The sequence below is a fragment of the Carcharhinus amblyrhynchos genome, chromosome 5 (assembly GCF_965287045.1).
Source record: "Carcharhinus amblyrhynchos chromosome 5, sCarAmb.v2.hapA, whole genome shotgun sequence".
In the NCBI taxonomy this organism is placed as follows: Eukaryota; Metazoa; Chordata; class Chondrichthyes; order Carcharhiniformes; family Carcharhinidae; genus Carcharhinus; species Carcharhinus amblyrhynchos.
Window position 1 is genome coordinate 78,826,790 of NC_137328.1, and position 24,851 is coordinate 78,851,640.

Genomic DNA, 24,851 nt, shown 5'->3' on the forward strand with positions numbered 1-24,851 from the left:
GGGAGGGAGAAAATGAGCAAATTGAATTCAAATTTTATTGTTTATTCAGAAATTCATTCTGAATACATTGCTTGTTTGTTAAAAAAACACTTTAAATGCATAATTAATAATGAAAAACAAAAATTACATCATCACAAAAATCTGATTTTGATTTTATCATTGATGAGAGTAAACTGAAACGATGAAGAATTAAATCCCGTGTCGCTGTGGTGCAACACCATCTTACATCCATTTCAGCCTGAGGAGGGCTCTAATATTTAAGCTTCTAAACTTGGGTGTTTCTCTGCTTTTTGAGATGTTTTTTGATCCATTTTGTTTGTGTCTTTTTCGGCATTGCTCATCTTTGTATCTCTTCAAAATATCTTCATGGGTCTGAGCAGACACTCCTTGTCCTCAGTGAAAGAGGTCGGTGTCTGAGCTGGCACAGAGCTGGCCAAGGTGGCAGTGTTCCAGCCGCAATTCTTGCTGACTCCCAGTATCAAACACTGAGTGTGATCAACCATTCTCTCTCATCCCTGTCTCTCGCTCTCTTTCTCTCTCTCTTTCTCTTTTTCTCTCTCCCTCTCTCTGTCTCTCCTCGCCAGCTCACAACAAGGCCAACTAATTCTGGGGGATGTGAGTGAAGCTGCAGCAGACTCAAAATGAACTTTCCCCAAGACAAGCCTCCCGTGGGTTGGCTCCTGATGATTTTGTCTGTGTGGAGAGCAAGAAACTAACAATACTGAAGCCAATCTCACATAACACATGTTTTACGAGTAATAGCAATAAAGTCCTCGGGACAGTCACTCATCTGTGATCTCAGCCGTGGAACAGTTTGTGGTAAATAATAAATGAGGAGGAAAAGCGGTGTAATGTGTGTTCGACAAACTGATTATGGCTTTTAACAAATGTAATAAGGTGTCTTATGTCACAACCCATGACCTAGTAATCAATTGTTCCAGACTTGGAAAACAATAAAAGGAGGAGGGGATAATGGACTGGATTTTCCGCTTTGAGGTGGGAAGCAGAAGCCTGGTAATTTTCAGCCAGCTTGATCCCACCTCTCATCTGACAATGCCCACCCATGTTATTTTCATAGTGGGGTGGTAGGAACAGGCTGAAGTCAGGACTATCCAAATTGAAGCTATAACCCCTATGTGCCATATCTTCCATCTCATAACGCTTTCAACCTGTGCCCAGTATGCCCTAGGTACTGAATTCATTAACCCAATAATAACTTTGGGAAGCTTTGAGATGCTCATGAAAATTTAAAATAAACACAGACATTCAAAAACCACAAAGAAAAACATCAGATGGGATTTTCTAGCCCTTAGGTCTGGCAGAATCTACTGATCCCACTGAAGGTCACCCCTGTCCACCCATGAGGAGTTCCACAATGAGACAGCTTATGAGCAACACAAATGGCCATTGACTTCAGTGGGACTGGGAAATTCTGGCAGTGGTCAATGTCAAGCAGCTGCAGCAGGGCTGGAAAATTCCAGCTGTTCAATTTTTCAGAGCTCATAAAACTCAATACAAATAAACTTACAGTCCAGGACAACTGAGTCACCATTCTCTACTGAGCTTAATGAATTAGTTTGCTCTCTTCAAGTGTCTCATCAGTTATAAAATCAAATGTCAGCCCATCATTCATAATGAGATTTCATTGCACAACTGTGTCAACAAAACAACTGGAGCTGAATACATTTTAGCCTTTGAAGTCATTCAGAGAGCTCAGCCATCTGTTCAGAATTTAAAGTAGTGGAATAGAGTTATGAGCTGTTATTCATTCGGCGAAAAAATACACAAGAGATCCAGTCAAATCTGAATTCAACACTATTCAATGAAAAAGCAATGTAGTCCGATGGCAGACAAATTTTAATGTCACTGAAGATTTTTCCACTTTGACAATGTTAGTCAATTTAATAATCACTTACCTTCTCAGAACAGAGACCTACCATCAATCACTATATTAAAAACATATTTAACTTATCATACAGTATCGCATTATGACATGTGAAGTTAGCAACAACTTTTGAACCGACCTGTCAGAATTTCCCAACTTCAGAGCAGGGCTCACCCATGGTTTGTGGCAGCTCTGAGACAGTGTGAAACCCATCTCCTTCAAAATCCGGCCTGATGCCATGAAATGCCCAATCCGGCCTGAAATGCCCAATTCCTCGTTAGAATCGACAACATCAGGATAATTGGGTGTGGGCTTGCAACCTTCATCCTTATTCTGTTTGCTGCAAAATTGCTGGTGAGGAGAATAGGGAAGAGAATCCAGGAAACGGGTCCCACCTGGCATTTTTAAGTTCTGCCCAATGTGGGTTGGCCCCTCAACCAGAAGGGAAAATCCAGCCCAAGAAGCTTTCCATTAAAAATACAAAATGTTTGCTTAGGTTATTTCATGCATTTAGTTTTCAGGTGAATATAATTTTTCAAAGATTTTCTGTACGCAAAACAGAGATGCAAACTCCTGATTAAAATTATTGTGAATTCTGGCCTTGATTCCAGATGGAGCAGCTGAAGAAGCAGGACTGCAGATTGGTGACATTGTATTGGCTGTTAATGGAACTGATGTGACAAGCATACCTCACTCTGAGGCAGCCACCCTTGCTCGGCAAGGTAGGGGGAATCATAATGAGCTTCAAGCAAAATGTTTGCTTGATTTTGTAGCTTAATCTTTTTGTAGTTATAACACATTCTGATTAATTATTTGCAGCATACCCATTAATGTGGTTAATTATTAACTGTCCTGTGAAATGGTGCGGCAAACCATTCAGTCCAAGGCCAATTAGGGGTGCACAGCACAGCTTTTTCAGTGATACCCATGTCACATGAAAGAATATAAACTGAATGCAGGCAAGGTGGCAGGGGGGGGGGGTGCTCTCAATCCTGTTGGGAGCCCCACAATCAATGAGCGCTCAGCCCATCATCTCCTTTCAAGAGGGTTCACTGAATTAAGTGTGAATCAGGGCGATGACCTGATCGGGAGGTGTTGGAAAAAGGCGGGGGACAACGCTCAGGAAACACCCACCCTCTTGACGCCAGGTCCCATGATTTAGTGCTGAGCGCTTGATAACAAAGGATTCTTGCAACTCCAATTTCCACCCCACCCCCACTATACCTCAATCATCTGCAGCCTGGGTCCCTTGACAAACTTAGTACTCCAGTGAGTGCATTACCAGCAGAAGCCATAGCTGTTTGTTCTGGTGAGATGATGGCAGTGCTTGGAGAAGCAGGTGGGTGGTGGAGGATGGTGGGGGGTGTGGTGGTTGGCAAGATTTCCAATTCTGGGCCCAGCAAAAGCCCACCACTGGCCATTTAGGTGCAAGAGCAGCACTGCATAAGGCAGGCCTCCCTCAAAGGAAGCAATGCAGGGCTCCCACCAGTTCTCCAGCTGATGGATGAGAGCCGCATTGCCTAGAATAAATCCCACCATACATTCTGCACCCTACCAAATGGAGGAAAGTGGTGCCTCCATTGCTTTAAAGGATGAAAAAAGAGCATATCCTGGTTCCGTTCTCTTCTCTTCCTCATAATTGTACAACGATTATACTGATTGTACAATTCAAAGTACTTCTTACGAAAGAATTTTAAAAAATGAATAAAATGAAGTGACTTAGTAGACTGGTTTTTATGAATCAAAATAGAAAGCAATGAAATAATATCAGATAATTAAATTTCATTTTTGTATTTCCAGGTCCAGACATTTTGACGCTGGTAGTAGGGTCAAACATCAGTCGATATCCAAACACCCCAAGGCCAGCATGCCGTGGCTATCTGCATAAACGTACTCAATCTGGATTTCTAAAGGGTTGGAGAAAGAGATGGTTTGTTTTAAAGCACAATGGCTTATTCTACTATTACAAGAACAAAAAGGTGCGAAGAAATTATGAAGCTTTCAAATGTACGACAATCTTATTAACTATGAATGTGAATCATCCAGCATCAGAAAAGAGAATGAATAGAAGGTGGCACAGTGGTTAGCACTGCTGCTTCACAGCACCAGGGACCCGGTTTCAATTCCTGGCTTGGGTCATTGTGTGGAGTTTGCAAATGTCTGCATGGGTTTCTTTCAGGCGCTCCGGTTTCCTCCCACAGTCCAAAGATGTGCAGATAGCTGGATTGGTCATGCTGAATTGCCCCTTAATGTCAGCAGGACTAGCTAGGGTAAATGCACAAGGTTATGGGGATAGGGCCTGGGTGGGATTGTGGTCAGTGCAGACTTGATGGGCCAAATGGCCTTCTTCTGCATTGTAGGATTCTATGATTCAATGGGAACAACACATTTCTACAGTACCTTTGACTGAGCAACTTGTCCCAATGCTGTGAATGGTTGAAGTCATATGTAGGAGGGAAGATAGCTGGAAGCACAGTTAAAAAAATACCTTGGCGTTAAAAAAAATAGTCTTGGTGATGGACTCAAAGGTTTGAAATGTGTAGGGTAACAAAGTTGTTTCACACAGTCAGAAGGAGGGATGTGATTGGGGGCTAAGGCACAAAGCACCTGACCTGGATTGAAAAATCTGTCTCATCTTTGAACACATTGAATACCCAGACTCTACAGCCCTCTTGTCGTTTCGAATTCCACAGATTCATTATCTTCTGAGAGAAGGAATTCCTCCTCCACTCTCTTATAAACGTGTGATCCCTTACTCTGAGATTGTGCTCTCTGGTCCTAGACTCTCCAAAAGGAGAAACAATCTCTCAGCATCTACCCTGTCGAGCCCTCTAGGAAACCTGTATGTCCCAACAAGGTCACCTCTCATTCTTCTAAACTCTTAACCTCTCCTCAGAAGAAAGTTTTATCATATTTCATTTTCAACCTCTTCGGACTTTGCTAGACTGCCTCCAATGCCAGTTTATCTTTCTTTAGATAAGGGGACCAAAACTGTTCACAGTATTCCAGGTGTGGTCTAACTAGTACTGTTACATTGAGCAAAACTTCCCTATTTTTATGCTCCATTCCCTTTGAAATAAAGGCCAATATTTCATCTGCTTTTCTTGTTGCCTGCTGAACTTGCATGCTAGCTATTTTGTGATTTATGCTCGAGAATCCCCCAATTTCTCTGTACGGAAGCTTTCTGCAGTCTTTCTTCATTTAAATAATATTCAACTCCTTTATTTTTCCTACCAAAATGCATAACTTCACATTTTCCTACATTTGTATTCCATCTGTCAAGTTTTCTCCCACTCACTTAACCTGTCTATATCCTTCTGTAGACTCTTCGTGTCATCCTGAGCACTTGCCTTCCCACCTATTTTCATGTCATCCACACTTCCCTCATCTAAGTCATTAATATATATTGTAAATAATTGTGGCCTTGGGATTGGTCCCTGTGGCACTCAACTATTTACAGGTTGCTATCCTGAAAATACCCTTCTTATCCTAACTCTAGTCCTCTGTCCATGTTAATATACCACCCCCAACACCATGGACTCTTACTAAGTAGCTTTTTGTGCAGGCACATAACAGTAACAGAATGGTCAGAGTAGTAAGGTGAGTGTTATCTGTGAACATTAGGAAAACTCAACCTGTGCCTACACATGATATCTGCAAAGAGTAGCATATAGATGAGGAAGAGAATACAGGAAGTACAAAACTTTAGGGATCACTTGAAGTAGCCATCTAAACACATGATAAGAAGCCACTGCAGAAACTGGTCAGTGCACTGGGAAAAGTAGAAATGAAACCCATTCAGTGCAGTGCTCCAGAGGTAAACGGCAGAGCAAATACACTGGAGGCAGATAGTCTGGTCAACGATGTCAAAAACAACAGAGAAGTCAAGAGACTATGCAGCTGTACAAAGCTGAACTCATCCCATGCATCACTGACAGAACCAACACATAATACCCCTTTCTCTATCATTGACAGGTATGGGCTCACGTCAAGCACACAGCCCTCCCCAGTCACTAACAGGAACTGGACATCTACCCACCATATTCTGTCACATACCTCCACCCTATCATTGAGGAGAACTGATCCACCAACACCCTAATCCTGTTACTGACAGCAACTGATATACACACCAGCCATCACTGACAGAACTGACCCACACACATTACTCCATCATCATCACTGTAATTTGGATATACATGCAAATTTGTTCAATCCTTCTGGAACTCACCAAGTTACCACTAATTCAGAGAGAGATTTACTTTGTATTACTAAGCTATTTTATTTCACTGTAAGATGAATGTACAGGATAACAGTTATGTTTTACACAGTTGTGCTGTACAACATCCAAGACTTTCCTGAGGCTTTGGCCTTCTTGCGCATGTCATCTTGCAGCTTTACAAGTCTGTAAGTCCGAAGTGGACAACCAAGTCATAGCACTATGTGTTTTTGGGTGTATTGCCTTAAATCTTGCAGCAAATGTTCATAGGTCACATTCATTCAAAATGTACAGAACAGTTTGAGCTGGATGGCCACATTCACAAACTGGGCAGTCCATGAAATTCCATTTGTGGAGGAGGTGTGATGTCTTTGTGTGGAGTATGGATCCTGCTGAATGTTCAAAACTGAGGGAGAATGTTCAAAGCTCTCAGCTCCAGTGTCAGATCACTCAATAGATCCTTATTGGGGATATTGGTGGTAGCAGAGATTGCACCATTTACCATTTTTGCTCAAAGCATTCAGAGTTCTCAAAAGGTTTGCGTATTGGAGTTGTATATTTGGCACGTTCTGAATGGCAGTTCTGCGTTGGCTTCAAAATGGTCAAACTCTTTCAGCACTTTTGCCTTCTAGCTCACACCAGAAGGTGGGATACTAGGCAGGATCGGGCATCATTGCATAGGTTTTGATTTGAGTGCTCAAAACTGAAAATCTATAGTTCCAACCATTTGCCTGTAATCTAAGCATAAACTACAATGGCTTTGCTTAAACATATTCCATCAGCCAGTCTCTTCTGCTGCAAGGAAATGTTATCCACACAATCTGGGTCAAGGAGTGAACACATTGCAATGTTTCCAGTGACAAAGGGAGCAGGGAGCATGTTTAACTCACCCACTGACTGGAACAGTTTGTAGTAATTACAGTATAGAGCAGCAGCCCAGATTGCCACTAATTCCATTTTCTATGCACCACCTACCCTGAGACCTCAACCGTGACTTGATCACCAAACAGGAGCACAATTAACACCTCTTCATTTTCAAAGTACTCAGGTGAAATCTTGATCTATTAGATTTGGATTTAATCTTACTTCAACAATATTTTTATGTGTAGGATGAAGGGAAGTGCCAGCCACTTGATGTGATGAAGTTGGAAGGGGCTGAAGTTGCACCTGACACCAGCCTGGGAAAACCTTTTGTCTTTAAATGTACTCTACAGTCGAGAAACCGAATGTTCTACTTCTGTTCAACTTCAAATCAGGATATGAAAAGGTAAAGGGTTATTTAATTCTACTTTGTATCGAATAGAGAGCGCAGAATGAATTTTGTTTACTTTGATTTCTATTCTTAATCACTAAAACACACAAGCCCCAAAATCATCCAGTTGACCTGGATCTTGGGGTCAGTGGTGAGGGAGAGGGGTACATCGCTGATCTTCCCATAGGCTACAGCAGCAGCTCGTTCCTCAGCTACAACAATAACAAACAGAAGCCTATATGTGTATTCCTGGCAAAGCCATACCTTCTCGAATGTCATGAGCCGAATACAGGCCCCCTTGAGGTTTCTCTCCAGCTCAGTGACAGATGAGAGTTTTTTTAATGATCTTGTACTCTTCATTGCAGTTCCATCCCCACCCCCTTTCTCTCTCTCCCTCCCTCCCTCCCTCCCTCCCACCTGTGCCACTGACACCCTGAGCCCCCACCTCTCTCTGGCACTTCAGGCTAGAAGCAGCCTGAAACAAATCAATGTAAAATCTGTGGTGTAAATGCTTTAACTATCAGGCTAAATTTTCATGTTGACAGACCCTGGCAAAACCATCAGTTTTGGAGTCAGTTGTCACTATTGGCACCACAAGATCCTGACCAGTGTGGTTCTAGCACGCAACACTTAAAGAACAAACTTGTATTCATGGCATTGATTTCAAAACCTCAGATCATCTCAAGTAAAATATCTCTGAAGTGTTGTTAGTATCGTGATGTTGGGAAACGAGCAGTCAACTTTCCTACAAGTTTTAATTAACAGCAATGAAGTAAATGACAAAATAGGCTGTCTTTAGTGATGTTGATTGAGGAAACAACGTTAGCCTGGATACTGGATGAACTCCCCTACTTTTCTCTATTATTGAAATTGGATCTTTTATATTGACCTGGGTTTAGCAACAAAGCACAGATCTCCTGGCATTACATTGGATTTTCATTCTAAACAATGTGCACAGGTCTCTGAAATAGGCCTTGACCTCCTATGTTTCAGATTCCCTGGACAAAAGTGGCATCATTAAGCCAAGGGTGACACCTGATGCACTCACCTGCAAATGCTCCATTGTTATTTTCGATACAGGCAATCGCCCATTTAAAACTACTGGCGAACTGGACCACGTTTCGTCACACCTTTGAGATAGAATCACTGAATGATGTTTGGTTTCCTTCTAAACCAGGCAGCTCAATTTGTCTGGGGCTTCCAATCCGGTTTGGTTTCTGTACCAGATGCACATACCCATCGGGGAGAAAAAAGTGAAATGTAATATTGTAATTTCCAGAACATTGAAAATATAGAAATTTATTAAGTGAAATACTTGTTAAATGAATTTGTTTCCTATTTGTTGCAGGTGGTTAGAAGCAATGGAACGGGCTGTACATCCTGTTCATCAGGTACATGGCAGCCAAATTACAGCAGTAACATTGTTTTCTCCTTTTCAATTACCTGACAAATCATCTGAGTGAGAATCTTTTAATACATTTTGTTCTTTAAGCTAATTGCTCTGTCCTTGGTAAATGTGTCTCTGGAACTTTTACACATTTCCCTGTTACAATATGCTGAGCCCCATTTCTTTTTTAATTTGAAGGTAAACTTTTTAGGTGCCCAACTGATTCTGAGCTGGATCTCTAGATGTGGAGATGCTGGCATTGGTCTGGGGTAAACACAGTAATAAGTCTCACAACACCAGGTTAAAGTCCAACAGGTTTGTTATTACCAAATAAACCTGTTGGACTTTAACCTGGTGTTGTGAGACTTCTTACTGGATCTCTAGCTCAGAAGCACATTGAAAAAGTTGCAAATGAGTTCAAGACTTGCCAGGGCCAGGACTTACACAGATATTTCTCAGATGGCCTATTGATTGTATAGACTTCACTGGCCTACATCAACACAGACAAGGGTGACACAGAGCAGAGGTTGCTACACTGGGAGTGTTTGCATCCCCAGCCTTTAGGGAATTCCACCTGGCCTCCCAGGAAGAAATGTCATTTAAAAATATAAAGCAGATGTACTTCCATAGGAATGGAGCCACTGGGAAGTTCTCTCTATAACGAGCTTAACATTCTCTCTATAACGAGTTTCTCCATAAACAGCAATAAGCACTGGACTTCCTGACCTCTGGCAGGCATTCCAGTAACACCCCTAGTAGCGGTTTCCTGCCAACTAGATAGAAAGTGATGGACTCATCTTGATGCCATGATGCATCCCATGCATTGTTGGCCCCTTCTGTTTTTCATCTCTGCCTCTCTCAAATTCTCATGTACAAGATCCCAGTCTTCCAGGAATGCCACTTAAAAGACATAGCACACCAATGTGATGACGCTCCTTCTCCATCCATTGGAAAGCATCTGGACTCCACAAATGCATTACTGTTGCAGTGGCAATTCAGAACTCAACTATTTGGGGGTTGGGGAGAGATTATATTTATTTCCTCATTCTTGGCACCATGAGCTTCAACCATCAGTACTGCTATGTAAAGTTTTAACTACACCTTTATTTTTAATCTATTGCTCATGTTGGTGCTGCAAGTATCAAAGTTTAATCCCTTAAACTACTGGAACGAAAATAATATTTTGACAAGTACTCCTTTTTAATTTTGTTCCAGTAAAATACCACAAAACATATTAGTGAAACCTTTTACACAACTTTGTTGTGCTACAGAAAGCCTAAATATCTTGTAATTCTGGAGAAGTTCTCTTGAGCTCTTGCCACAAGTTGGCGAGGCTTGATGGAATTGTCAGGAAAAGGCTCAATCAAACATTTAGTGTGCACAGCTTATGTTTGGGATACTTGTCCATTCTGGGTATTTTTCCATACAACAGCTAATGCCACATATTTAGATTTACTGCAATTTGCCTGTGTAGTCAGGGGACAGTAAAACCATCTGAATGAAGCTGCTCAAAGTCTCCATTTTCCAACTGCCCCTCGTGTTGTTAATAATATAAAGTTTCCTTCAGTTCATCACACTGTGCATTGGGAGACACCCCAGTAGTTCTCTCCATAATGATTTTCAGCTATAGGCTGCAATAAAAGCCAAGAATATAAACTGCAAATCAAAAATTAAGACAGATTCATACATGGGCAGCTTCAGCCAGTATGTACTGAACTGCATAAAATAGCCAGCATGATTGATATGTTGATGCCTACAGGGATAACAAATAGTTCATGTCACTGCCTATTTTCCTGATATAGATGACTGTCCAGAGTGGATTCAGATTGCCGATTCCAGCTGGGTAAATTCCTAGAGGTTTCGTCACATGATCTTTTGTCAAAAACTGTCCCACCCTCCAGTCTACCACTGGACTATCCTTCCTGCACATTGCCTTTCCATGCCAATTGGAAACCAAACAGACTGTGTTAGTTGATTAAGTGATGAATCATGCCTTTTCCCCATCTTTAGTAATTTTATCATTAATTAGTGAAAGTGTTCAAAGGAAAGGCAAAAATTACAACTGTTTTTGTTACCATTTTATATTTTCTCCCATGTTGCTCACACCATTGTTCTTGATGAATTTACAATTCCTGGCAATGCCAGGACAAACATGGAGGGTTAACAACACTTTTCGTGTTGTGGCAAGAGGTGAGAATTGTAACATTAATGCATACCAATGTGTTAACAAGGCGATCCCTTCATTTACAGAATCATGTCTGGGTAGATGTGACCCATCACAATGCCAACCTTCCACCATTGGCCATCAAGAGTCCAGAATGTCTCGGCCTCCTTCATCAGCTGGGTCGGAATAAGGATATAGGGACTCAGCATTACTGCGTGCTGAAGGATGCCTGTATTTATTTCTATGCAGGGATTCGCTCTACACACGCACAGGGTGAGTAACGCTTGGAATGTAAATGATACATGAAAACTATTAAGCAATAGTTAATTTTAAACAGTGAGATATCATGCACTTGTAAACAGAAACTAATCTTAAAATGGTGAGAAGTGAACAAATGGATCAGATCTCCATAGTTGTATCTTCATTAGTCTGGCCTTTAGATAATCCCCAATCTGTTCAGATTCTTCATATCCGCTAAACCTACATCACTGCACTTGTTACCAATGCATAGTTAACGGGAGCTTAAAAGCCAGGGTAGGCCATTGTTATAGACAGGAGTGGGGTTCAATTTAAAACAGCCCTGATTTCTCCTCTCACCATCCATCTATAAACAGGATTTCCCCATTTGTAAGTGGTGAGGTATTTTCCCCAGCTCTTCAGTTTTGGAGTGATGAAATGCCCCGTGAATAAACCGGCAGCAAATTTGAGATGAGGGTTAGTTTATTTGACACACTCAAAACATGAGAAGAGGATTTGTGCCACCCTTTCCTTTTTCCATTCATACAATAAAGAGGGATAAGGGAAAGAAAGAGATACAGGACAATGTACACAGATAAAATAAGAATTATTGTTTCATATGGCTAATGTTACGCCGTTGTTTAAGAAGGGTGGCAGGCAAAAGGCAGGGAATTTTAGGCCGGTTAGTTTAACGTCTGTTGTAGGTAAAATGTTAGAATCCATCATCAAGGAGGAAATAGCGAGGCATCTTGAGAGGAATTGCTTGATAGAGCAGACGCAGCACGGTTTCGTTAAAGGGAAGTCGTGTCTGACAAATTTACTGGAGTTCTATGAGGATGTGTCTAGGGCGGTGGATAGAGGAGAGCCGGTGGATGTGGTCTTTCTGGATTTTCAGAAGGCGTTTGACAAGGTACCTCACAGGAGGTTATTGCAGAAGGTCAGGGGACAGGGAGTTGGGGGTAGGGTGTTAGCGTGGATAGAGGATTGGTTGTCAAATAGGAGGCAGAGAGTGGGGGTCAATGGGTGCTATTCAGATTGGCAGATGGTGACTAGTGGAGTGCCTCAGGGGTCAGTGCTGGGGCCTCAGCTATTTACCATTTATATAGATGATCTGGAGGAGGGAACCGAGGGTATGGTGTCGAAATTTGCTGATGACACCAAGATTGGAGGAAAGGCAAATTGTGCGGAGGGTGTGGAGAGTCTGCAGAAGGATCTAGATAGGCTGGGCGAATGGGCCAGGAAATGGCAAATGGAATTTAATGTTGGCAAGTGCAAGGTGGTCCACTTTGGTAGGAATAATGGTAGGAAGGATTATCACTTACGTGGCGAAAAACTGCAGCAGGCGACGGTGCAGAGGGACCTCGGGGTCCTTGTGCATGAGTCGCAAAAACCCAGCTTGCAGGTGCAGCAGGTGATCAGGAAGGCGAATGGGATGCTGGCCTTCATAGCGAAGGGGATTGAATATAAAAGTAGGGAGGTCTTGCTGCGGCTGTATAGGGCATTGGTGAGGCCGCAGCTGGAGTACTGTGTGCAGTTTTGGGCGCCGCACTTACGCAAGGATATTTTGGCCTTGGAGGGAGTGCAGAGGAGGTTTACTAGGCTGATGCCGGAGTTGAGGGGGTTGAACTATGAGGAGAGGCTGAATAAACTAGGCTTGTACTCATTAGAGTTTAGAAGAATGAGGGGAGATCTCATTGAGACGTATAAGATGATGAATGGGATGGATAGGATAGAGGTGGAGAGACTCTTCCCGCTCAGAAAGGACAGTAGGACTAGGGGACACAGCCTCAAGATAAAAGGGGGGCGGTTTAGAACGGAGTTGAGGAGGAACTTCTTCACTCAAAGGGTGGTGAATCTCTGGAATTCTCTGTCCGTTGAAGTGGTGGAGGCTACCTCGCTAAATATTTTTAAGACGCGGGTTGATGGGTTTTTGATAAGAGAGGGGATTAAGGGTTATGGGGAGAGGGCGGGAATGTGGAACTGAGCCACGACAGATCAGCCATGATCTTATGGAATGGCGGGGCAGGCTCGAAGGGCTAGATGGCCTACTCCTGCTCCTATTTCTTATGTTCTTATATCAATTCAGAGTTCAGAACCAAAAGTCCAATGGTGTAGAGCATTGGTTCAGAGAGGTTAGGTTGAAGCTGATACAGGATAATCCACTTTTCCATTAGCACTGACTTCAAAATGGGAGAAGTACGTAGGGATGAACTAGTCTTGCAGTAGGCATGGGAACAGACAGTCAGAACTTCCAGTAGAAAGTGTAAATGAGGGCCAGACAATTTAAACCCGGACAGAGCTCCAGTTCTGTTGTTGTTCTGTTGATGCAAAATGGAGACTGTTTCCTCAAAATTAAGACAGATTCATATATGGGCATCTTCAGCCAGTAAGTACTGAACTGCATAAACTAGCCAGCATGATTGATATGTTGATGCCTACAGGGATAACAAATAGTTCACATCATTGCTCACAAGGCAATGTTACAGGTTTGATTGGCTTTGGGGCGCTGTGTGGTCAGGTAACATAACGCCCACTTCCTTCCCTTGGTTTTGGCGAAGAATATACATTCCTGGTCTAGGTTCTCAAGGAGGTTAATATTTCATCCATTAATAAGTTTACCAGAAGTTTCAATGTTCTTTGTCTTTGGTGCATTGCCATGAGCCAGGGTTTGCCTCAGAAACATAATGGGGCCTTTGTGAATTTCCTTGGAATTTGATTTCTGCAGTCATGGAGAGCACTGGTAACTCTTCAGTAATAGTGAGGTTACTGTGATTTTCCAAAGGCTAGAAGTTCCTCTTGTGTGAGTCGTGACTAGTCATAGTTTCAGTCAGTGTATAACCTTTGTCTGTTATATATTCTTCTAATATAATTTTATAAAGTAGCCAGGATGATATAGAGATATACATTTTCTTGCATATCTTATTGGCATAGCAGCCATTCAGCCCTTCAACCAGCTCCACCATTGAATAGGATCATGGTTGTCCTGGTAGTGGTCTTTCCCGTCAGATACTTTTCTGTCTGACCCCAAGTTGATTCACTTTTCCATCAAAAATCTGTCTAACTGTTTCTTGAATAACCAATGACTCAGCCGCCACTGTGTTCCGGGGGAAAGATTCCACATACTAACAGTTGCCTGAGAAAAAAAGTTCTCCTCATCTCCATTCCAAAAAGGAGACCTCTTATTCTTAAACTGTAGGCTCTAGTTCTAAACTCCTTCATTAAAGGAAAACATCGTCCTTGTAGCCACTCTATCTTCTGTCAGTGTGCTTTAACAAGATAATTTCTCATTCTTTAAAACTCTATAGTTAAAGTTTAAAGTTAAAGTTTATTTATTAGTCACAAGTAGGCTTCCATTAACACTGCAATGAAGTTATTGTGAAAATCCCCTAGTTGCCACATTCCAGCGCCTGTTTGGGTACACTGAGGGAGAATTTAGCATGGCCAATACACCTAACCAGCACATCTTTCAAACTGTGGGAGGAAACTGGAGCACCCAGAGGAAACCCTCGCAAACACAGGAAGAACATGCAAACTCCATGCAGACAGTGACCCAAATTGGGTAATCGAACCTGGGTCCTTGGCACTGTGAGACAGCCAACTTCATTTAATGGGATTGAATTATACAACCTTGTATAACTTATCCCGACGAAACTTAGTCTCACCTCTGCAGTGCAACAAAAATGTCCCTAATTTAGAAGCAGTTCAGAGAAGGTTCACTTGACTCATTTCAGTGAAGAAAGACTTATCTTATGACAAAACATTGAACAGATTGAGTCTATACCCTATAGCACGGTGTGCCACTGTGCTGTAGGGTACAGACCCAATCTATTCAACCTTTTGTCATAAGATAAGTCTTTCTTCACTGAAATGAGTCAAGTGAACCTTCTCTGAACTGCTTCTAAATTAGGGACATTTTTGTTGCACTGCAGAGGTGAGACTAAGTTTCGTTGGGATAAGTTACACAAGGTTGTATAATTCAATCCCATTAAATGAAGTTGGCTGCACTAACCTAAGAATATAGAGGGAGAATAGAGACATTCCTCTACCAATTCCCAAGTTTCAATAGCTAATTTGTTGCTAAGGAAGTTGGCTATAAGTTTGTTTGACCTCTTCTAGGCATTTTATTATTGCAAACAGTTTCAAAATCCACATTTTAGTCTTTTGATTTCCAGTCTCTGTGTGTTCAGTTGTGCTGGTGTACTCAGCTGGGTATTGCAAATACTGGACAACCACCAATTAAATCTCAAATGTAGAGGCTTGAAACCCTAGTAACCAGCAGCTGCTTTGCCTCTTGCCTTTGTTTAGTCTTCTAACATCCAATTTCAAGGAAAATTAAATATATGGCAATGTCAGGAACTAAAATATCTTTAATTGGCTTAAATTCTAATAACTTGGGTGAAGAGTACTCTTGTATAAATGGATATCTTTATGGAGTAGCTTAGCAACAATTTACAGTAAGCGCTAGAAAATCTTTGGGCAACATCTGTGGAGAGAGAAACGGAGCTAACACTTCGAGTCTAACATGACATCTTTGTAGTCAACATCAGTTGGCATCAACTCCGAAGAGTTAATTTGCAATGTTAACTGTTCCCACTCCAGAGATACTGCCAGACCCGATGACATTTTCCAATACTTTGTGTTTCTATTTCAGATTTCCAGCACCCGCAATATTTTGCTTTACAATAATTGCTTATAGTTGACCAATCCTAGTGAAATATAAGATATCAATGAAGCCCTGACATCAGAGAAACAAAAGAAAAACAGGATGAAATAAAGGGGTATTATGCAAATAAAACAATTAAGGACAACAATACCAGCTCCTGACATTTCATAATTCACAGTGACTTGTAAAAGAGCATGACTACGTTGCTGTGAATCAGTTGGTTAGCAGCTGATTACAGAGGATAACTGAGAATAAATCAATGTTGAAGATTATAAAGGTCAGAAAAAAGAACTTAAAAATCAAAATAATTAAAAATTACCAATAGATCAGTCATCAAAAATGTCTCTACCATGTAACCTGCAGCTTAGTTGTGAAAAATTCTTATTTTGCTACAATTAAAAATGTTTAGTATTCTGATTTTTATAAGATTGTAGCTAAGGTACAAGGAGGCTTATGGTGCAATGTGTAAGAGAACTACAGAAATGTTACAACACAGCTATTCAGCCCATCTTGTCCATGCCTGCTGGGCCAGAAGCGCTGGGCTCAAGTCCCATCTCAGGATTTGAAGGTGTGTTCACGATGTGGCCAAGCTGGTTGATTATTAGGCTGCAATTCCTCCCAAAATACCTGGTGGCAGACAATAAGAATGGGAGAGTCTCCTGATCAGCCATACTGCAGAAGGCAATGACAAGTCGCTGTAGTATCTTGCCAAGCCATCAATTCTCTTCGGGCATGTTACCTAGAGTAGAAGGAACTAACAGTTAAGAGTTTGTGCTTTTGTTTTGTGACCTGTGGACATGTTGCAAGACTATCTGCCTCCACCACCCTCTCATGCAGCACGTTTCACATTTCCATCACCCTCTGTATCAAAAACATTTTTTCTCAAATTCCCTCTAAAGCTCTTACTCCTTGCCTTAAACCTATGCCCTCTGGTCTTAGACACCTCTGCCAATGGGGACAGATTCTTACAATCTCTCCTATCATGCTTCTCATAATTTGCTACACCCCTATCAGATCTCTGGTCAGCCTTCTCTGCTCTCGAGAAAACAAACTCAGCCTGTTCAGTTTCTCCTCATACTGAAACTTTCCATCCCAGCAACACCTGATGAATCTCCTCTGCAGCCTCTCCAATGCAATCATGTCCTTCCAATAGTGTGGCAACCAGAACTATGGCCTAACCAATGTTTTGTAAAGGTGTACCATGGCCTCCCTGCTCCTATCTTACTTGTGCAATTCTGGTCATCCTATTGTAGAAAGGATATTATTAAACTAGAAAGAGTGCAGAAAAGATTTACCAGGATGCTACTGGGACTTGATGGATTGAGTTATAAGGAGAGGCTGGATAGACTGGGGCTTCTTTCTCTGGAGCGTAGGAGGCTGAGCGTAGGAGGCTTTAAACTAATTGGGGGGGGGGAGGGTGCGAGGGTAGGTGACGTTACGAGGCCTAAAGTTAAGGAGATGGTACAGGTAAGGGTAGAGGCCGAGGATGTCCCAATAATAAAGGGAGTAGTGAGTATGGTTGGTGGCGTTCCGGCAAATAGGGTCCAGGTGAAGGCTGGGATGAAGGCACTTTATCTGAATGCACGAAGCATTCGGAATAAAGTGGATGAGCTGGTGGCGCAGATCAGCACAAATGGATATGATCTGGTGGCCATTACAGAGATGTGGCTGCAAGATGACAGGGACTGGGAGCTGAATGTCCAGGGGTATCAAGTGTTTAGGAAGGATAGGCAAGAGGAAAAAGTGGGGGGGCGTAGCTCTGCTGATTAAGGATAGCATCAGGGTGGTAGCAAGGGATGATATAGGAACCAAAGAGCAGAACGTGGAATCGTTGTGGGTGGAGATTAGGAACAGCAAAGGGAGGAAGACGCTGGTGGGTGTCGTCTATAGGCCCCCGAATAATGATCTGGAGGTGGGGCGGGCTGTTAACGCGCAAATAAGTGCGGCGTGCAGGAATGGGACGGCCGTAATTATGGGGGATTTCAATCTACATATTGATTGGTCGACCCATGTTGGATGCGGTGGGCTCGAGGAGGAGTTCTTGGAATGCTGCCGGGATAGTTTCCTTGAACAGTGTGTGTTGGAGCCGACGAGGGAGTGAGCTATCTTGGATCTGGTGCTATGTAATGAGGCGGGTAGAATTAGGGACCTTGCGGTGAAGGATCCTCTTGGGGAGAGTGATCATTGTATGGTGGAGTTTCTGGTGCAGATGGAGGAGGAGAAAGTGGGTTCCCGGACACGCGTCCTTTGTTTGAACAGAGGGGAGTACGGTAGGATGAGAGAAGAATTGGTGAATGTGGACTGGGGGAGCGCATTGGAAGGTAGGTCTGCTGAGGAGCAGTGGAGGATCTTTAAGGAGATCTTTCTTGGTGCTCAGCAGAAATTTATTCCAATGGTCAAAAAGGACCGTAGGAGGAGAGGTAATAAGCCATGGATAACGAAGGAGGTGAAGGAGAGTGTTAAATTAAAAGCGGAGGCGTTTAGAGTAGCTAAGAGTAGTGGGCGAGAAGAGGATTGGGAGAGGTTTAAATGTCAACAAAGATTGACAAAGAAGTTGATAAAGAAGGGTAGGAGAAACTATGAAGCTGGGCTAGCGCTTAATATAAAAAAGGATAGCAAGAGTTTTTATAAATATATAAAAAGGAAGAGGCTGGCTAGGGTGAACATTGGACCCTTAGAGGATGAGAGGGGGGACTTAGTGGTAGGGGATAGGGAAATGGCTGAGGCCTTGAATAACTTTTTTGTTTCGGTCTTCACGGAGGAGGACGTGAATAATTTGCCGGGTGTTAGAGATGGAAAGGTGGTAGGACTGGAGGGTCTCAATGACATTACTGTTACTAGAGAGGCGGTGCTCGACAGACTGGAGGGGGCTGATTGTGGACAAGTCCCCAGGACCGGATGGAATGCATCCGAGGGTTCTGAAAGAAATGGCGGAGGTGATAGTGGATGCCTTGGTGGTTATTTTCCAGACGTCGCTGGATTCCGGGGAAGTGCCGGATGATTGGAAAACGGCTAATGTTACGCCGTTGTTTAAGAAGTGTGCCAGGCAAAAGGCGGGGAATTATAGTTTAACGTCTGTGGTAGGTAAAATGTTAGGATCTGTCATTAAGGAGGAAATTGCGAGGCATCTTGAAGGTGATAGAGCAGACGCAGCACGGTTTCATTAAAGGGAAGTCGTGTCTGACAAATTTACTAGAGTTCTATGAGGATGTGTCTAGGGCGGTGGATAGAGGAGAGCCAGTGGATGTGGTCTTTCTAGATTTTCAGAAGGCGTTTGACAAGGTGCCGCACAAGAGGTTATTGCAGAAGGTCAGGGGACATGGAGTTGGGGGTAGGGTGTTAGCGTGGATAGAGGATTGGTTGTCAAATAGGAGGCAGAGAGTGGGGGTCAATGGGTGCTATTCGGATTGGCGGTTGGTGACTAGTGGAGTGCCCCAGGGGTCGGTGCTGGGGCCTCAGCTATTTACCATTTATATAGATGATCTGGAGGAGGGAACCGAGTGTATGGTGTCGAAATTTGCTGATGACACCAAGATGGTAGAACGGCAAATTGTGCGAAGGGTGTGGAGAGTCTGCAGAAGGATCTAGATAGGCTGGGCGAATGGGCCAGGAAATGGCAAATGGAATTTAATGTTGGCAAGTGCAAGGTGGTCCACTTTGGCAGGAATAATGGTAGGAAGGTTTATTACTTGCGTGGTGAAAAACTGCAGCAGGCGACGGTGCAGAGGGACCTCGGGGTCCTTGTGCATGAGTCGCAAAAACCCAGCATGCAGGTGCAGCAGGTGGTCAGGAAGGCGAATGGGATGCTGGCCTTCATAGCGAGGGGGATTGAATATAAAAGTAGGGAGGTCTTGCTGCGGCTGTATAGGGCATTGGTGAGGCCGCAGCTGGAGTACTGTGTGCAGTTTTGGGCGCCGTACTTACGCAAGGATATTTTGGCCTTGGAGGGAGTGCAGAGGAGGTTTACTAGGCTGATGCCGGAGTTGAGGGGGTTGAACTATGAGGAGAGGCTGAATAAACTAGGCTTGTACTCGTTAGAGTTTAGAAGAATGAGGGGAGATCTCATTGAGACGTATAAGATGATGAATGGGATGGATAGGATAGAGGTGGAGAGACTCTTCCCGCTCAGAAAGGACAGTAGGACTAGGGGGCACAGCCTCAAGATAAAGGGGGGGCGGTTTAGAACGGAGTTGAGGAGGAACTTCTTCACTCAAAGGGTGGTGAATCTCTGGAATTCTCTGCCCATTGAAGTGGTGGAGGCTGCCTCGCTAAATATTTTTAAGAAACGGGTTGATGGGTTTTTGATAAGCGAGGGGATTAAGGGTTATGGGGAGAGGGCGGGAATGTGGAACTGAGCCACGACAGATCAGCCATGATCTTATTGAATGGCGGGGCAGGCTCGAAGGGCTAGATGGCCTACTCCTGCTCCTATTTCTTATGTTCTTATGTTCTGAGGGGTGATCTTATAGAGGTCTACAAAATAATGAGGGGCACAGATCTGCTAGATAGTCAATATCTTTTCCCAAAGGTAGGGGAGTCTAAAACTGAAGGGCATTGGTTTACGGTGAGAGGGAAAATACACAAAAGTGTCCAGAGGGACAATTTTTTCACACAAAGGGTGTTGAGTGTCTGGAACAAGTTGCCAGAGGTAGTAGTTGAGGCGGGTACAATTTTGTCTTGTAAAAAGCATTCAGATAGTTAATGAGTAAGATGGGTATTGAGGGACATGGGCCAAATGCGGGCAATTGGGACTAGTTTACAGGTTTTTTAAAAAAAAAGGACAACATGGACAAGTTGGGCCGAAGAGCCTGTTTCCATGCTGTAAACTTCTATAACTCTATGATATTCTTTGTCCAGCTAATGAAGGGAAGCATTCCTTATGCCTTCTTCACCACACTATCTACCTGTGCTGCCACATTCAGGAATCTATAGACTTGTACACAAAGATGTCTTTGTTCCTCAATATTCCCGAGGGACCTACCATTCATTGTATACATGGTACCCTTATTAGACCTCCCAAAATGCATCACTTTACACTTATAAGGATTAAATTCCATCTGCCATTGCTCTGCTCAATTTACCAACTGACCGATATCAGTCTGTGGCCTAAGATGTATCCTGCTCACTATGAATGGGGTTTTCCTTAATCTTATCTGCCAGAGATATTTCATGGCCCCTCTTTGCCCTCCTAATTTATTTTTTAAGCACTGCCTTACACTCGCTACACTCTTGAGGGGCCTTCCCTGTTTTTTTTTGGTGCTCTGTACTTACCATATGTTTCTTTATCAAACCTTCACTATCCCTGGACTTGCCAGCATTGCCCTTCACTCTTAGAGGAACACATTGGCTCTGAACTCTCACCATTTCACTTTAAAAATACTCCCACTTTCCAAATGTAAATTTAGCTGCAACTAGCTGCTCCCAGTCTATGTTTGTCAGATTCTGTCAAAGGATATTGAAATCAGCTTTCCCCAAATTCAGACACTTGATTTCTGGACTATCCTTATCCCTTTCCATAATGAGTTTGAAACTTATAAAGTTATGATCACTATCCTCAAAATGCTCACCCACTGACACTTCAACCACTTGCCCAGCCTCACTCCCTAGGATTAGATCTAGCACTGCCCCAACCCTAGTAGGAGTAGTTATGTACTGGCACAAAAAACTCTCCTTGCACTTTAAACATTCCACCCAATCTAATTTTTCACAGTAAGGCGATTCCAGTTTATATTGGCAAAGTTGAACTATTACTATAACTATTCATCTCACACCTCTTCGTGATTTGCCTACATATCTGCTCCTTTATCTCCCTTTACAGTTGGGAGGTCTGTAGTATAATCCCAGCAAAGTGATCAACCCTCTTTTATTTCTAAGCTCTTCCCATATGGCCTCATTTAAAGAGCCTTCTAAGACATCTTCCCTCATTATTGCACTGATGGTTTCTTTTATCAATAATGCAATGCCCCCTCGTCTCTTGCATCCCCCCTATCTTGCCTGAAACTCCTATACCCTGGAACGTTGAATTGCCAGTCCTGCCCTTCTTTCAACCATGTTTTAATGATTGCAACAGTATTATACTTCCATACGCTGGTCAATGCTCTAAGTTCATCTGCTTGACCTGCCAGGCTCCTTGCATTAAGAAAGATGCAGTTTAGCTTCCCAATCCTCCCTTATCATGTCCATTCTTGTCTGCTCACTGGATTGACCTAGTTTTCTTTCTATATCAGACTGAACCTCACTCTCAACTGCATCCCATCCCCCTGCCAAATTAATTTAAAACCTCCCCAGAAGCATTAGCAAACCTCTCAGCAAGGTTATTGGACTGTCCAGTTCAGGTGCAACCCATCCAGCTTGTACAGGTCCCACCTACCCCAGAAACTGTCTCATTGACCCAAAAATCTAAAGTCCTCCCTCCAACATCATCCCTTTAGCCATGCATTCATTTGACTTTTCTTCCTATTCCTATACTCAGTAGCACGTGGTACCAGTTGTAATCCAGAGATTACAACCTTAGACGTCTTGCTTTTTAACCTACTACCAAACCCTCTAAATTCCTATTGCAGGACCTCGTCACTTTTTCTGCTTATGTTGTTGATACTGGTGTGAACCATGACCACCGGCTGTTCACTCTCCCCCCTCAGAATGCCTTCCCTGACTCTGAGACCAGGGAGATAACTTGCCATTCAAGAGTCATGTTTGTGGCCACAGAAACACCTGTCAATTCCCTTACAATCAAATCCCCTAACACTAAAGTTCTCCCAGTCTTTTTTCTCCCTAGCTGTGCAGCAGAGCCAACCGCTGTGCCACAAACTCAGCTTTTGCTGCTTTCCCCTGAGAGGCCACCCCGCTGCCCCAACAGTATCCAACACAGTATATTTGTTAGAGAGGCGTATAACCATAGGGGGCTCCTGCACTACCTGCCTATGTTTACTACTCTTCCTACTGGCCACCCAACACTTTTCTACCAATGCAGACATTGCTTGCAGTGTGACCAGCGCGTTAAATGTGCTTTCCATGATGGCCTCAGCATCACGGTGCTCCATAGTGAGTCCATCTGTAGTTCCAGACGTGCAATATGGTCATTCAGGAGCTGCAACTGGACTCACTTCCTGCACACATGGTCACCAAGGACACTGGAACTATCCCTGATTTCTCACATATTGCAGGAGGAGCATAGGGCTGCATTCTTCTGCCATACCCTTGAACTATGCTCTTAGTTTCTGCCTTTAATTTCGAGTGCTGGTTACACAAGGGACCTTCCTGTACTTTAAACACTAACAACTCCAAACTAACATTTCTGAATGAGTGAAAGGGAAAAAATGCTTACCTGACTGTTTCTCACCCATCAGCTGCCTCCGCTACCGCACGTCACCCTCTGAATAATGGTGTCTTTCTGAGCTCTGCCACTACCTCACTTTGCTGTGCTTATTCTGGAATTCTTTGCCCCACCCCATTGCTTCCTCACAGGTCAGCTCCCAACTGTGAAGTTACCAACTACAAGCAATAATCTAGTAACAATTAGTCAACCTTATCCACTACTCACAATGAGTTCCATCGCTCTCTATCTGTGTTTATGAAGCTCAGCTGCACTCTGGTCCTGCCCAAAAACTTCCTGTTTTCAGCCAACTCCAAAGCACTCTTGTTTCACCAAACAGTAGTCACAGTGCGGCAAGTAACAATGAAGGTTATCTCCCTTTTCATCAGCCCTAAAAATAATGCTTCAGAAAGTGGATTAAACCAGTAATCCAGTTAACCAGCTTCAGCTGAGAGTGACTCAACTGACTTCTGTTTCAGAAATGCCTCAGAAACAACAACCAGAACCCTTGGGTGACAGAGAGCTGCAGGGATATTTCAAGGCCAAGGACAATCTACCACAAGGCCAATCTTTTCCAGGCAATTTCTTTGTTTGGGCATCCCAAGGATATACTGAGGACACTGAGGCTCCAATACCTCATTACTACCTTGTGAGCACACGGTGGCACAATGGTTAGCACTGCGGTCAGCGTCAAGGACCTGGGTTCAATTCCAGTCTCGGGTCACTGTCTGTGCGGAGTTTGCACATTTTCCCCGTGCCTGCAGGGGTTTCCTCTGGGTGCTCCAGTTTCCTCCCACAATCCAAAGATGTGCAGGTTAGATGGATTGGCCATGCTAAATTGACCCTAGTGTCAAAAAGATTAGCAGGGTAATTATGTGGGGTTACAAGAGTAGGGCCTGGGTGGGATTGTGGTTGGTGCAGACTTGATGGGCTGAATGGCCTCCTTCTACACTGCAGGGATTCTATGAGCATCCATCCTCGATTTCCTTTTCCCTGTGTCAGTGCATCTGGTATTACCAACAAAGAGGACAATCTGCTCTTTGGCAACACCATACTAGGTAAGAAAATACAGGTGCCAGAGTTCACATCTTGCTCAGGTTTCTAGAGTTATTGTGACCTAAGCATTGTAATTTTCTTTGGGGCAATTATGTAATAGATTAGAGTGTTCTGTCATGGGATTGATTTCCTCATATTAAATTTTTCTACTCTTTACCAATAGGGGGGATTTACTTGCAGGGTTACACAGTGAGTGAGCAGAGCCTTGGGTCAAAGCGAACTGTGATTGAAGTGAAACCACCTTCTGAAGAGTTTAAAACCTTTTATCTGTGTGCAGACAATGCAGCCGACAACAAGCGGTAAGTACAGTGCACCTCACATACAAACCTGCTGAAATGAAATTTAGTTAAGTTCAATTATGACTTTTTAAACAGTGTATATATATCCCGTGTCTGGTGTTTCTCAGATTATTAAAAGCCTCAAAAAAAGCACCACTATTTTATAATGACTTTCAAAAAAAAAGGAATTAAGTCTAATGATGATCACAAAACCATTGTTGATTGTCATACAAACCCCTCTGTTTCACTAAAGTCTTTTAGGGAAGAAAATCTGCCACCCTTACCTGGTCTGGCCTACATGTGACTCCAGATCCATAGCAACATAGTGAACTCTTAAATGTCCTCTGAAATGACCAAGCAAGCCACTCAGTTGTAGCAAACTACTACAAGGAGCTAAA

General features: G+C 43.1%; 1 protein-coding gene across 4 annotated transcripts in view; it reads left to right on the forward strand.

Moving 5' to 3' along the window:
- The window catches only part of pdzph1 (PDZ and pleckstrin homology domains 1), a 61,064-nt gene that overhangs the window by 26,930 nt on the left and 9,283 nt on the right, over positions 1–24,851 (forward strand). For 3 of the 4 annotated variants that reach the window (XM_080189053.1, XM_080189055.1, XM_080189054.1), the window contains exons 7-12: positions 2,497–2,607; positions 3,686–3,864; positions 7,211–7,368; positions 8,702–8,744; positions 10,991–11,177; positions 24,339–24,474. In XM_080189053.1, the coding sequence (XP_080045179.1) occupies positions 2,497–2,607; positions 3,686–3,864; positions 7,211–7,368; positions 8,702–8,744; positions 10,991–11,177; positions 24,339–24,474 (814 nt within the window). Of the gene's footprint in view, positions 1–2,496; positions 2,608–3,685; positions 3,865–7,210; positions 7,369–8,701; positions 8,745–10,990; positions 11,178–24,338; positions 24,475–24,851 lie in introns of those variants that run through there. The other variant, XM_080189056.1, reaches the window with a different exon arrangement.